This window comes from Macaca nemestrina, chromosome 15 (assembly GCF_043159975.1).
Source record: "Macaca nemestrina isolate mMacNem1 chromosome 15, mMacNem.hap1, whole genome shotgun sequence".
Taxonomy (NCBI): domain Eukaryota; kingdom Metazoa; phylum Chordata; class Mammalia; order Primates; family Cercopithecidae; genus Macaca; species Macaca nemestrina.
The window spans coordinates 83,929,717-83,945,310 of record NC_092139.1 but is presented as its reverse complement, the minus strand read 5'-3'; the positions used below and the strand labels follow the sequence as shown (position 1 = coordinate 83,945,310).

The 15,594-nt window shown below is 47.0% G+C and overlaps 1 protein-coding gene across 1 annotated transcript in view; it reads left to right on the top strand.

Annotated features, from left to right (window-relative positions):
- LOC105480791 (GRB2 associated binding protein family member 4) overlaps window positions 1–15,594 on the top strand; it is a 54,446-nt gene that overhangs the window by 26,371 nt on the left and 12,481 nt on the right. The window contains 2 exon segments of the mRNA XM_071078922.1: window positions 10,486–10,736; window positions 12,598–12,683. Coding sequence (XP_070935023.1) covers window positions 10,486–10,736; window positions 12,598–12,683 — 337 coding nt within the window.

Below are 15,594 nucleotides of genomic sequence, written 5' to 3'. Positions count from 1 at the left end.
CTTTTTGATGGGATTGTTTGGATTTTTCTTGTAAATTTGTTTAAGTTCTTTGTAGATTCTGGGTATTAGCCCTTTGTCAGATGGATAGATTGCAGAAATATTCTCCCATTCTGTTGGTTGACTGTTCACTCTGATGATAGTTTCTTTTGCTGTGCAGAAGCTGGTTAGCTTAATTAATCCTATTTGTCAATTTTGGCTTTTGTTGCCATAGATTTTGGTGCTTTAGTCATGAAGTCTCTGCCCATGCCTGTTTGCTTAATAGTATTGCCTAGTTTTTTTTCCCCATGATTTTTATGGTTTTAGATCTTACTTTTAAGTCTTTAATCCACCTTGAGTTAATTTTTGTATAAGGTGTAAGGAAGGGATCCAGTTTCAGTTTTCTGCATATGGCTATCCAATTTTCCCAACACCATTTATTAAAACAGGGAATCCTGTCCCCATTGCTTGTTTTTGTCAGGTTTGTCAAAGATCAGATGGTTGTAGATGTGTGGTTATTTCTGAGGCCTCTGTTATGTTCCATTGGTCTATATCTCTGTTTTGGTACCAGTAGCATGCTGTTTTGGTGCCTGTAGCCTCATAGTATAGCTTGAAGTCAGGTAGCATGATGCTGCCAGGTTGTTCTTTTTGCTTAGGACTGTCGTGGCAATACGGGCTCTTTTTTGGTTTCATATGAAATTTAAAGTAGATTTTTCTAATTCTGTGAAGAAAGTCTAATTCTGTGAAGAAAGTAGTTTGATGGGAATAGCCTTGAATCTGCAAATTTCTTTGGGCAGTACGGCCATTTTCACAATATTGATTCTTCCTATCCACGAGCATGGAATGTTTTTCCATTTGTTTGTGTCCTGTCTTATTTCCTTGAGCAGTGAGTGGTTTGTAGTTCTCCTTGAAGAGGTCCTTCACATCCCTTGTAAGTTCTATTTCTAGGCATTCTATTCTCTTTGAAGCAGTTGTGAATGGGAGTTCACTCAGGATTTGGCTGTTTGTCTGTTATTGGTGTATAGGAATGCTTGTGATTTTTGCACATGGATTTTGTATTCTGAGACTTTACTGAAGTTGCTTATCTGCTTAAGGAGATTTTGGACTGAGACGATGGGATTTTCTAAATATACAATCATGTTATCTGCAAACAGAGACAACTTGACTTCCTCTCTTCCTAATTGAATACTTTTATTTCTTTCTCTTGCCTGATTGCCCTGGCCACAGCTTCCAATACTATGTTGAGTAGGAGTGGTGAGAGAGGGCTTCCTTGTCCTGTGCCAGTTTTCAAAGGGAATGCTTCCAGCTTTTGCCCATTTAATATGATATTGGCTGTGGGTTTGTCATAAATAGCTCTTATTATTTTGAGATATGTTCCATCAATACCTAGTTTATTGAGAGTTTTTAGCACGAAACAGTGTTGAATTTTATCGAAGGCCTTTTCTGCATCTATTGAGATAATCATGCGGTTTTTGTCATTGGTTCTGTTTATGTGATGGATTACATTTATTGATTTGCGTATGTTAAACCAGCCTTGCATCCCAGGAATGAAGCCGGCTTGATCATGGTGGATAAGCTTTTTAGTGTGCTGCTAAGTTCAATATGCCAGTATTTTATTGTAGATTTTCGCATCAATCTTCATCAGGGATATTGAACTGAAATTTTCTTTCTTTGTGTGTCTTTGCCAGGTTTTGGTGTCAGGATGATGCTGGCCTCAAAAAATGAGTTAGGGAGTAGTCCATCTTTTTCTGTTTTTTGGAATAGTTTCAGAAGGAATGATATCAGCTCCTCTTTGTGCCTGTGCTAGAATTCGGCTGTGAATCCATCTGGTCCTGGGCTCTTTTTGGTTGGTAGTGTTTAATTACTGCCTCAATTTCAGAACTTGTTATTAGTCTCTTCAGGGATTTTACTTTTTCTGGTTTAGTCTTGGGATGGTGTATGTGTCCAGGAATTTGCCTATTTCTTCTAGATTTTCTAGTTTATTTGCTTAGAGGTGTTTATAGTATTCTTTGATGGTAGTTTGTATTTCCGTGGGATCACTGGTGTTATCCCCTTTATCATTTTTTTTATTGTGTCTGTTTGATTCTTCTCTCTTTTCTTTTTATTAGTCTGGCTAGAGGTCTATCTAATTTGTTAATCTTTTCCAAAACCAGTTCCTAGATTCATCAATTTTTTGAAAGGCTTTTTGTGTCTCTATATCCTTCAGCTGTGCTCTGATCTTAGTTATTTCTTGTCTTCTGCTAGCTTTTGAATTTGTTTGCACTTCCTTCTCTAGATGTTAGGGTGTCAATTTTAGATCTTTCCAGCTTTCTGTTGTGGGCATTTAGTGCTATAAATTTCCCTCTGAACATTGCTTTAGCTGTGTCCCAGAGATTGTGGTACGTTGTGTCTTTGTTCTCATTGGTTTCAAAGAACTTATTTATTTCTGCCTTATTTTCGTTATTCAGTAAATAAATTCAGGAGCAGGTTGTTCGGTTTCCATGTAGTTGTGCGTTTTTGAGTGAGTTTCTTAATCCTGAGTTCTAATTTGATTGCAATATGGTCTGTGAGCCTGTTTGTTATGATTTCCATTCATTTGTGTTTGCTGAGGAGTGTTTTACTTCCAATTATGTGGTCAATTTTAGAATAAGTGAGTGCTATGTGGTGCTGAGAAGAATGTATATTCTATTGATTTGGGGTGGAGAGTTCTGTAGATGTCTATTAGGTATGCTTGTTCCAGAACTGAGTTCCAGTCCTGAATATCCTTGTTAATTTTCTGTCTCATCAATCTGATATTGACAGTGAGGTGTTAAAGTCTCCCACTGTTATTGTGTCAGAGTTTAAGTCTCTCTGTAGGTCTAGAAGAACTTGCTTTATGAATCTGGGTGTGCCTGTATTGGGTGCATATATATTTAGGATAGTTAGCTCTTCTAGTTGAATTGATCCCTTTACCATTATGTAATGCCCTCTTTGTCTCTTTTGATTTTTCTTGGTTTAAAGTGTGTTTTATTAGAGGCTAGGATTGCAACCCCTGCTTTTTTTGCTTTCCATTTGCTTGGTAAATCTTCCTTCATCCTATTATTTTGAGCGTATCTGTGTCTTTGCATGTGAGATGGGTCTCCTGAATACGGCACATCGATGGGTCTTGACTCTTTATCCAATTTGCCAGTCTGTGTCTTTTAATTGGGGCATTTAGCCCATTTACATTTAAGGTTAATATTGTTATGTGTGAATTTGATCTTGTTATTATGATGCTAGCTGGTTATTTTGCCTGTTAGTTGATGCAGTTTCTTCATAGAGTTGATGGTCTCTACATTTTGGTATGTTTTTGCAGTGGCTGGTACTGGTTTTTCCTTTCCATATTTAGTGTTTCCTTCCGGAGCTCTTATAAGGCAGGCATGGTGGTGACAGAATCTCTCAGCATTTGCTTGTCTGTAAAGAAATTTATTTCTCCTTCACTTATGAAGCTTTGTTTGGCTGCATATGAAATTCTGAGTTGAAAATTCTTTTCTTTAGGCATGTTGAATATTGGCCCCTTCTCTCTTCTGGGTTGTGGGTTTATGCAGAGAGATCTGCTCTTAGTCTGATGGGCTTCCCTTTGTGGGTAACCCAACTTTTCTCTCTAGCTGCTCTTCGCATTTTTTCCTTCATTTCAACCTTGCTGAATCTGACAATTATGTGTCTTGGTGTTGCTCTTCTCGAGGAGTATCTTGGTGATGTTCTCTGTATTTCCTGAATTTGAATGTTGGCTTGTCTTGCTATGTTGGGGAAATTCTCCCAGATAGTATCCTGAAGAGTGTTTTCCAACTTGGTTCCATTTTCTCTGTCATTTTCATGTACACCAATCAAACATAGCTTGGTCTTTTCATGTAGTCCCATATTTCTTTGAGGCTTTGCCTATTTTTTTTAATTCTTTTTTCTCTAATCTCATCTTCATGCTTATTTCATTAAGTTGATCTTCAATCTCTGATATCCTTTCTTCTGCCTGATGGATTTGGCTATTGATACTTGTGTATTTTTCATGAAGTTCTCATGCTGTGTTTTTCAGCTCCATCAGGTCATTTATTTTCTTCTCTGAACTGGTTATTCTAGTTATCAATTCCTGTAACCTTTTATCAAGGTTCTTAGCTTCTTTGCTTTGGGTTGGAACATGCTGCTTAGTTCAGAGGAGTTATTACCCACCTTTTGAAGCCTACTTCTGTCCGTTCATCAAACTCATTCTCAGTGCAGTTTTGTTCCCTTTCTGGCGAGGAGTTGTGATCCTTTGGAGGAAAAGAGGTGTTCTGGTTTTTCAGCCTTTTTGCACTATTTTTTCCTCATCTTCGTCGATTTGTCTACCTTTGATCTTTGATGTTGGTGATCTTCAGATGGGGTTTTTGTGTGGATTTTTTTTGTTGATGCTATTCCTTTCTGTTTGTTAGTTTTCCTTCTAACAGTCAGGCCCCTGCTACAGCTCTACTGGAGTTTGCTGGAGGTCCACTCCAGACCCTGTTCACCTGGTTATCACAAGTGGAGACTGCAGAACAGCAAAGATTGATGCCTGTTCCTTGCTCTGGAAGTTTCGTCTCAGAGGGGCACCTGGCAGATGCCAGCTGGAGCTCTCCTGTATGAGGTGTCTGTTGACCCCTGCTGGGAGGTGTCTCCAGTCAGGAGGGACAGGGGACAGGGACCCACTTGAGGAGGCAGTCTATTCCTTAGCAGGGCTCGGGAGCTGTACTGGGAGACATGCTGCTTTCTTCAGAGCCACAGGCAGAACGTTTAAGTCTGCTGAAACTGCACCCACAGCTGCTTCTTCCCCCAGGTGCTCTGTCCCAGGCAGACGGGCGTTTTATCTATAAGCCCCTGACTGGGGCTGCTGCCTTTCTTTCAGAGATGCCCTACCCAGAGAGGAAGAATCTAGAGAGGCAATCTGGCCACCGTGGCTTTGCCGAGCTATGGTGGGCTTCGCCCAGTTCGAACTTCTGAAGGCTTTGTTTACACTGTGAGGGAAAAACCACCTACTTATGCCTCAGTAATAGTGGATGCCCCTTCCCCAACCAAGCTTGAGTATCCCAGGTTGACTTCAGACTGCTGGCAGTGAGAATTTCAAGCCAGTGGATGTTAGCTTGCTGGTCTACATGGGAGTGGGATCCGCTGAGCTAAACCACTTGGCTCCCTGGCTTTTAGCCCCATTTTCAGGGGAGTGAACAGTTCTGTCTCTCTGGCATTCCAGGCACTGCTGGGGTGTAGAAAAAACTCCTGCAGCTAGCTCGGAGTCTGCCCAAATGGCTGCCCAGTTTTGTGCTTGAAACCCAGGGCCCTGGTTGTGTAGGCACCCGAGGGAATCTCCTGGTCTGTGGGTTGTGAAGACCATGGGAAAAGTGTAGTATCTGGGCCAGAATGCACCATTCCTCACAGCGCAGTCCCTGTCATCTTCCCTTGGCTAAGGGGAGGGATTACCCAACCCTTTGAGCTTCCCTGGTGAGGTGATGCCCCATCCTGCTTTGGCTTACCCTCTGTGGGCTATACCCACTGTCTAACCAGTCCCAGTGAGATGAGCCGGGTATCTCAGTTGGAAATGTGGAAATCACCCGCCTTCTGCATTGATCTTGCTGAGAGCTGCAGACCAGAGCTGTTCCTATTTGGCCATCTTAGCAGCCACCCATCATTTAGATTTTTACAGTGTTTATTTATTTATTTAAATGTAGTGACCAAGTGCAAAAGGAAGTGGCTACAAAAACTAGGAAACCATTTTTAAAAGTCAGGGGAGAGCTCTGGGTTGATATTGACACCAAAGAATATGCAGGAGGTGGTGTGACAGCCCCACATGCCACAGCCTTTGTGCAGCCAGAAGCCTAGGACAGGAGGGCAGGTGCAGTGTGCTGCTGGCTGGAGTGAGTGTTTCCTCCCAAAGTGCTTGCTGACTCCAGGAAGCACCCTGTGCACTTGTGCTTTAGTGTCTGCCTGTACCAACTTGGCCATATACTGCCTTCCTCATCTGCTACACAGGGGTAACACGTGTCTCTCAGACCTATTAGGAAGAATTAAAGTGGCATCACATGTCATGCGCCTGACACAGGGTCTTACGTGTTTTATGCGGCTTCTGTCAGCCTGCAGTCCTGGAAGAGAAGCCTCTCTCCAAATCCACTGCTCCCAGGTGTCCATCCAACAGAAGCAATGCAGGACATCATAGTAACATTGGCCTCACATGGGTGTGCATGTCAGTAATGGAGTCCCCAGGACCTCTGAGTCCTCAGAGTTCTCCTCCTGATTCTTGCCCAAGGGGAGCACACTGCAGCAGGGATTGAGCAGGGTGTCCAGAGCCCTGGGTGCTGGCACAGTGCTCCTGTTCTTTGAGTAGGTAATTTCGGGCATGTTGGCTTCCCTTGATTACCTTTTACCTGATGCCTGAAGTGATGATTAGTCCTGCTCAAAATGCATCAGTGTCATCTACCATAAGCCAGGCATAATTCCAGGGGACAGGATGTGGCCCTCTGCTGTCTTGGAGGACATGGTTGGCTAGGAGTAGAGAGAGATAGACCCAGAAACCAACACAAGACAGAGCAACACAAGACAGATCCATGTTCTGATGGTAGCCCAGGTGCTGTGGGAACAGGGAGGAAGAGCACAGGGTCTGCTGGGAGTGGGGAGACTCATACACTGGTAACACACACAAGACAGAGCGAGTGCGTATCCTGATGGGAGCTCAGGTGCTATGGGGGCACAGAGGAGGGTGTGCTTAAAATGGGAGGGAGAATTAGGGACCAGTAATTCTTTTGTAGATGGAAAGTCTTTTGGACTTGGTGGAACATTTTGAAGAGAAGCATTCCAAGGCAAGATGAGGCATGCAAACCCAGGGATGGGGTTTAGACCATGTGGGACGTGCTCAGGGTTGAGAAGTATCTGAGCTGGAATAAAGGACCTGGGCAGGCAGATGTTGGGACATAAGAAAGTGGGGTTTAAGGAGGAAGAGTTTGGATCTGCTGGTTCAAAGTGTTTGGGCCAAGCTCAGGAAAAAGGATGGCAACACCCCATGTTTCTTTATTTACTTTTGCATTCATTTGCTTCTTCCTTCAGCAAACATTTATTCATTGTTTACTGTGTGACAAGCACTAACCTGGGTGCTGAGGAAAGAAAGATGAGTAAGACAGGGTTTCCTTCCTCAGGGAAATCATAGTCTGGTGGAGGAGATAAGTAACAATGGAGTGTGATGCAGATAGCAATTTGCTGCTACTCCAAGAACAGTTATGCAGGTGAGTGGTTACGCTTGGAGGAAGAGGATATAAGAGAGGCTTTTAAAAATGTGCCTTTTGAGCTGAGTTTGAAGGATAAATGGAGTAGGAGCTTGCCAGAGGGACCTCAAAAGCCATCCAGGGACAGCTGACAACAGGACAAAGCCCAGAAGTGTCACTGAGGAGCACGCTGAGGACGCAGTAACATCTGGTTTGAGTGGATCCTAGGTGGGAAGTGTAACTAGGGAGAAAAGACTGGAGAGATGGAATGGAGTAAAGCTGGGAGTTTGGACTTCATCCTAAAGTCTCTGTGACAGTGGTGAAGATGTTCAAGCTGGGAGGTTAGGAAGGTAAATAGCAGGATGCAGAGGGCTGGAGAGGCCCTGGGAAGATGTGAGGAAGACTTGTTATGAGACCTTTTGTGGTCCAGAAGAAGGATCAGGAGGAAATGAGTGGGGTGGGCTCACTAAGGCTGACCGGTGAGTGAATGAGAGTGTGGGTAACTCCAATGTTTTGGGTTTGAGAGGCTGGTGCCAATCGTAAGACAGAACAATCAGGAGAGGTAGATTTCAGGAGGAAGATGATGGGCTTATTCTGAATATGTGTGAGATTACCGCAGGACACCTGAGGTGCTTTCCCACACTCTATCCCCACCTTGACGTCTTTCCGAAGCTCCTGATCCCTTCAGTGCTGGCCTGGCCCCTCCACTGTCATCTCTCAGCCTGAGCAGATTGCAGCCCCTTGAATGGCCAGGCTGTGTTCTGCATCTTGCTGTTTCCAAGTGGAACAGCTTTTCCCTTGTCTCAACTTTTGTCTGGCCAGCTGCTGCTGATTCTTCTGGGCTCACTCAGATGGAAGGCTTTGCAGAAGGCTTTCCTGGTGGTCTCGACCACCACCAGGGAGGGCTCATCCAGATCTGTCGGTAGCCGTGTGCTCATCCCATCTGATTGTGGTGGTGTGCGTTCATGACACCTCCTCCACTGCTGTGACGCCTGTCCTGCAGGGCAGGTGGCATCTGTGTCTGCTGTGCCTGGCCTAGATGGAAAGTGAGGCATGAGCCAACATCACAGGAGCAAATCCAGGTGGCATATCTACCAGAGATCTGGAAACTCCAAAAGACCAAGTGAAAGGCACCAAAGACAAATATGAACATGAGGATCCTGCATCTTCCTCCACTCTCGTGTCTGCTGGTGAAGCACAGCATGCTTTAGAGACACGTGTTCAGTTATGGAGGCCCATGCTGTTGGCTTGGTCTCGTGTGTGGAGAGGAATAGAAAGGGAGAAGGAATGCACAGGCCCAGGGAGGAAGGGTGTGAAGCTTGGTGGCCCATGTTCACAGAGGAGGTAGCCTGGTCTGAACACCTGCTTCCCTTCATTTTTCTAAGCTTCTGGGCCAGCTTTGGCCACGTCCCTAAGGGAAAGCTCTCCATAGGCTGAGAGCACACCAGTGAGGCAGTTCCACGAATTGGTCTCAGAGGGCTATGACCCCTAGAAACAGCTTGCAAATGTGCATGTGTGTGAGATATGCCTCATTCTGGGGAGATACCCCAAGAGCTTTTGCTCAGCTTTTTATTTTATTTTATTTTTTATTTTTATTTTTTTTTTTTTGAGGCGGAGTCTCGCTCTGTCGCCCAGGCTGGAGTGCAGTGGCCGGATCTCAGCTCACTGCAAGCTCCGCCTCCCGGGTTCCCGCCATTCTCCTGCCTCAGCCTCCTGAGTAGCTGGGACTACAGGTGCCGCCACCACGCCCGGCTAATTTTTTGTGTTTTTAGTAGAGACGGGGTTTCGCCGTGTTAGCCAGGATGGTCTCGATCTCCTGACCTCATGATCCGCCCGTCTCGGCCTCCCAAAGTGCTGGGATTACAGGCTTGAGCCACCGCGCCCAGCCTGCTCAGCTTTTTAAAGATGCCTGTGGCCATGAAGAGGCTGAGAACCACTGCTATAAGGATCCAGTCTTACTTTTTTCCCTACATTAAATCCTAGGAGGAATAATAATATAAAAGATAGGGAAGAAGACCTAGATCCATACTTGCTCAAAACTACATCCTCCAGTTTCCCAGAGCACCCACACAGAACATAGAACCCAGTTCCAAACCACTCTCATAAAGCCGAAGGCTGTAGAGCTGCAGAGCCAGATGGACACTTGAAAATCACTGTGATTTCCGGGTCATGTCTGGGGCAATCAGGAAGGCACACAGAGCTTATCAGTGGCAGCGTTGGAACATGACACAGCTCCCTTCTCATTCATTGATTCTCTTTTTACTACTTGCCTTATCTCCCAAAACCTACATTTTAATAATTCAAAACTTTCTTCTTTTTCTGAGGTAGGGTCTGGATCTGTTGCCCAAGCTAGAGTGCAATAGCATGATCTCAGCTCACTGCAGCCTTGGCCTCCTGGGCTCAAACCATCCTCCTACCTCAGCCTCCCAGCCAAGTAACTGGGACTTCAGGTGCATATCACCATGCCCGGCTAATTTTTTTTGTTTTGTTTTTTTGAAGAGAGAGATTTTCACCATGCTGTCCAGGCTGGTCTCGAACTCTTGAACTCAAGCCACCTGCCTGTTTGGGCTTCCTAAAGTGCTGAGATTACAGGTGTGAGCCACTGTGCCTGGCTTCAGACCTTTTTCCATCCCAAATGTAGTTGCCAAACAGGAAACCATTTTTTCTTTAGATGTTTAGGTTTCTGGGGAGAGAAACTTTTCCCTCTAATTGCCTCTCTAACCACCGTAATACCTGGTAGAAGATGAATCTGTTGCTTACTTCTGAATAGTTCTTTATAACTTAACCACATTGACACCCATGAGCTGCTGGTTTACTTTACAGGGGAACACTGAGACTCAGAGATGAGATGACTTGCTTGCTGCTTCCTGCCACCCACTTCAAAGCTCTCCCCACCATTTCTCCGCCTGGGCATTCAGACATGCACATTCTGGAATGCTCACAGCAGGGAACCAATAGGCAGTGTACCTGGCTTGCTGCTGTCTGTTTTGTGGGGGTGAAACTGATCACCCTGCTAATCACAGCCCAGATATAGATATACCAGCTCTAGATATAATAGAGTCTGATTTCTAAGCAATCTGCAAAGTGAGTTTTTAATCACCATTTTATAGACGGAGACACTAAATCAGAAAGGGAAAATGCTCAAGGCCACAAGGTAGTGAACTCCCAAACTAGACAAACCTCAGGTCTGCCCAATTCCTCTTCCTGTGTTTTCTCCATACCATCTCACTACATGGGGCTGTGAACTTCCCCGCCTGCCTCCCTGGGGCAGTCCTGGCCTCCTCTCACCCCTGCCCCTTCCCTTCTTTCTCTGTCTTAGGAGTGCCAGCTTCTCGCAGGGCTCCAGGGCCCCATTCCCCTTGAGGAGAAGCACAGCCATGCAAAATCTTGCCCAGCACAGTGAATGCAGTGTCGATGGAGTCAGCGGTCACATCCATGGCTTCCATAGCCTTTCCAAGCCGAGCCAGCACAATACAGAATTCAGAGGCAGCACCTGCAGAACCCCCTGGAGCCTGGCCTCCCATGGCCACACCAGAGGCAGCCTCACAGGCTCTGAGGCAGATAATGAGGGTGTGTACCCCTTCAAGGCACCCAGAAGTACCCTGTGCCAGGAGTTTGGGGGCCACCTGGTGAACAACAGTGGTGTTCCGGCCATCCCACTCTCAGCGCACCAGATCCCTAGGACAGTCACGTTAGACAAGAACCTCTGTGCCACGGCCATGGCCACTCCTGGGCCTATTGGCTCCCTTCCTCTGCCCAAGGCAAGTCAGGCAGAAGCATGTCAGTGGGGCAGCCCTCAGCAGAGACCTTCAGTCAGTGAAAGCAGCAGGTGGTCCATTGACGCTGCCATCCCCAGGCGGAATACCCTTCCTGCCATAGACAACAGCCGATGTTGCCACGGTCAGTATGAGCCCTCACCGAGAAATAGAGGGAGAGGGGAGGTGGCACCGGGTTCTCAGTGGTTAGCTAGTCCTTGGTCTCCCATGGCCAAGGGAGACTTGGGAGCCACTCAGGTCACTGATAGTCAAGTTCATCTCCTGTCTGGACCTTGAGACCGCTGGGTACCCCAGCACTGGAGGCTGTTAGTAGACACCCACAGTGGCAAGACTGTGGCAGACTCGGCCTCTACTAAGGGAGACAGAACATTCTTCGTTGCAGTACAGCACATTATGGGTTTGGAATTCTTTTTTTTTTGAGACGGAGTCTCGCTTGTCGCCAGGGCTGGAGTGCAGTGGCCAGATCTCAGCTCACTGCAAGCTCCGCCTCCCGGGTTTACACCATTCTTCTGCCTCAGCCTCCCGAGTAGCTGGGACTACAGGCGCCCACCGCCTCGCCCAGCTAGTTTTTTTGTGTTTTTTAGTAGAGACGGGGTTTCACTGTGTTAGCCAGGATGGTCTCGATCTCCTGACCTCGTGATCCGCCCGCCTCGGCCTCCCAAAGTGCCGGGATTACAGGCTTGAGCCACCGTGCCCGGCTGGGTTTGGAATTCTAAATAATCGCGTATGTATGTGTAAATCAAAGCAAAGACTTAAAATAGAAATTGAGGAGATCAGTCCAAACTAGAGCCATACCAGTGTGGACTCACAGTTGAAACAAAACGAGATCTTCAAAATATTTTCCAACCTATATTTGGATCTCTTTGTTTGAAGTCTAAACTTGTATTTGAAATACCTAGATTTTTTTGTCATTTGTTTTCCACTGAGAGTATTTTATATCTGCATATAACCTCCTCTCCTCAATGAAAAGAAATAGATCAATAGTAACTCCTTTCCTTTTGCATCCATTCTTACATCTTGCAAAGCCTTTGTTTGTTCTTCCCGTTATGAGGGAGTTTGGTGGGGCAAAGCCTTGTTTTCTCTGTTTTATATGAGGCCCGTGGTACTTAGGCTTATTCAGGGTTGCAAGTCAGAAGTGGCAAAGATGAACCTCACGCTGAGGTCCTGGATCCTGGGTTAGAACTCTTTGCAGTCTTTTCAGTGTTTCAGCAATTTGAGCAAGGCCCTTGTGCTGTGAAATTGAAATGATAGAGACATATATAAAACAGGTTTGCTGTTCAGAGCTCACATTTATGTACACAATGAAATGAAACCGATATGCAGAAGTCAGTACAAGCCCTCTTTACTGTTCCTGGAGGTGGCAGGTGGGTGAAGGGGATGGGTGGTGGGTGCCATAGGAGTTGAAGGAGAAGTGTATCCTGTGGGTAGATGTCTAGGAGAGACACTCTGTGGGTAACACTGGAGCTGGACCTGGAAACCCAGGAGGAGTTGTGGTAGGGAGCAAGGATGTGTTAGAGGTAACACCTTGTCATTTGGGGTTGAGAGTCGTGTCCTCTGGAGCGTCAGTGAGACCCTGAGCAGCACTGGGGAGGGTGTGGGAGGCATCAACACATAGATCAGCTGTGATACATGCGGATCTCCTTCCTCTGTCATAGCTTCCTCCTGCAATTACCCCCGGCATGGTGCAGGGAATGCCGGCCGGCCTGCTGAGTCCATGCATGAGGGAGTCAGTTCTTTCCTGGTGAGTATGACTGAACCAGGGGTCCCCAGGCTGGCTCAGGGAGGTAAAGGTCACACTCCAGGGAACTAAAAGCACATCCCCCAAAGGGTGACAGCATCTCCCTCCTAGGAGCCCGCCTGGGTTCTTGCCTCAGTTCAGAATCATAGGTTCAGTTTTTGGATAAGTGAGATACAGGTATTCAGGTCTGGAAGAAAGTGAGTACTTAAGTAGGTGGGATCACAAGGCTCACCAGCCCTGTGGGTAGCAGAGGGTGCAGAATGCTGGGGTTCTGGGTGCTCTAAGCAGGTGCTCTAACCCATGAGGTCCCCTGGAGCAGGAGTGCTTCCCTGTGAGCCTTTGGTATGGGTAGGCGGAGGCGACAGGCTACCAGGGTGGTGGGTGATCTGATTCAGCAACCTTATCCAGGAGATCCTCTGGAGAAGGGATGCTTCCATGTGAGCCTCAAGGCAAGGGCAGTACTCAGAGTCAGGTGAGGTGGATGGATTCCAGGCTGCCACCTGGAAAGGGTAACCACAGTTCTCCAAGGTGTCAGACAAGCAACAAAGCCTGGCTTCAGGCCCCTTATAAAGATGGTGGGAATTAGGTAACCAAGGCAGAGGGCAGATGGGGCAGGAGCTGGAGGAAGGCTGTACCTAGGTCTGCTGCATTGCACAACTCTGTGGCAGCTCTGCCTGCAGCTTGATGGTCACCCACAAGTCTGAGTGAGCCCCAAGCTCCCTGTACCTCCCTGATACCTTGTCTGTTAATCACAGCCGTTGGGGGAGAGGAATCTCCTTGTCTGCGGAAGTGCACCTCGCCCCACACCTCACCTTCCAGAGCCAAGACATCTGATATGATCCTTGCCTTGATCAGGGCCTAAGATGCTGACTTGCCTGAAGGGGTGGCCTTCCCCTCCACACCTTTGGGCGTTTCTCGTTAGGTGGAATGAGAGACTTGAGAAAAGAAATGAGACACAGAGACAAAGAAAAAATGGGCCCAGGGGACCCGTGCTCAGCATACAGAGGACCCACGCCAGCACTGGTCTCTGAGTTCCCTCCGTATTTATTGATCTTTATCTCTACCATTATCTTTACCTTTACCAAATAGGATCATAGGAGGGAGAAGGTCAGCAGAAAGACATGTGAATAAAGATCTCTGTGACATGAATAAGTTTAAGGAAAAGTGCTGTGCCTTGATATGCATATGCAAACATCTCCATAAACCTTTTTAGTGCATAAAGAGCAGCTAGCACATCCCACCTTCAGTCCTGAGGTGGTTTTCTCCTATCTCAGTAAATAGAACATACAATCGGGTTTTACACTGAGATGTTCCATTGCCCAGGAACGGACAGGAGACAGATGCCTTTCTCTATCTCCACTGCCCAGAGGCCTTCTTTCCTCTTATACTAATCCTCCTCAGCACAGACCCTTCATGGGTGTTGGACGATCAGGTCTTTCCCTTCCCACAAGGCCGTATTTCAGACTATCACATGGGGAGAAACCTTGGACAATTCCTAGCTTTCCTAGGCAGAGGTCCCTGCAACTTTCCGCAGTGTATGTGTCCCTGGGTACTTGAGATTAAGAGAATGGTGATGACTTTTCACCAGCGTACTGCCTTCAGGCACTTGTTTTTTTTTTTTTTTTTTTGAGACAGAGTCTCGCTCTGTCGCCCAGGCTGGAGTGCAGTGGCGCGATCTCGGCTCACTGCAAGCTCCGCCTCCCGGGTTCACGCCATTCTCCTGCCTCAGCCTCCCGAGTAGCTGGGACTACAGGCGCCCACAACCGCGCCCGGCTAATTTTTTGTATTTTTTTTTTTTTTTTTTTTTTAGTAGAGACGGGGTTTCACCGTGGTCTCGATCTCCTGACCTTGTGATCCGCCCGCCTCGGCCTCCCAAAGTGCTGGGATTACAGGCGTGAGCCACCGTGCCCGGCCCTACAGGCACTTGTTAAACAAAGCACACCCTGCACTGCCCCAAATCCATTAAACCTTGAGTCACCACAGCACATGTCTCTGGCAAGGACAGCGTTGGGGGTAGGGTTACAGGTAAATAGCATCTCAAATACAGAACAAAATGGAGTCTCTTATGTCTACTTCTTTCTACACAGACACAGTAACAGTCTGATCTCTCTCTCTTTTCCCCACACCCGCCAGTGCTGAGTCAGGACTTGAGGTGGATGGTGGGTCTTGAGGCCACACCTGCATGGTGCACGGCCTGTGCTGCCTTCTGCCTGGGTCCAGCATCCAGAAACCAGAGTGGACCCAACCACTAAAGATATTTTATCCTATAGATTTGTCACAAATTGTAGTTGGACCCCATGGGGTCCCGAGAGCTAGAAGGGCCCGGACATCTCATTTTTTCTTGCCTCTACCTTGATTTCAGAGTCTTTCCAGGGTCACTCTGATAGCTTCAAAGTGTAGCCCTCCCCATGTAATGAAGGCTTATAATTGTATGCTGCCCTGGCATCCACATTGAATGCAGGTTTAACTTTCTCAGAACAGAGGCAGAGGACTTAGTCACCCCGATGGTTTCCAGTTCTACATCACACCCATGTGGCTTCAGTCAGTGGCCAGAGATAGGAACTTAGACTCACCTCCCCCAGCCAGCAGACTGGGCTCGCCACTGTCTTGCTGCTCCCTTTAAATGGATCATCCAGGCATTTACTCCAACCTTAATTAAGTGATCCACACCCCATTCCGCAAGATACACTGCCAGTTGCCACCCTCTCTCCTCTTGCTCTCTTTTTCTGTGCTCCCTGACCTCCCCGGACCTGTAAGAACTGAAAACTCTTCCACTTTTACGTGTGACTGTGTCATGGAAGCTGCTCCAAAGTCTGACCCCTGAGGCTGCCCAGAGGGGCCCCATGCATGGGGTTCCTGGCTGGAGCTCTTCTGTCTGGGCCTCTGGTGGCTGCTGAAGACAGCAGCCCCCAGC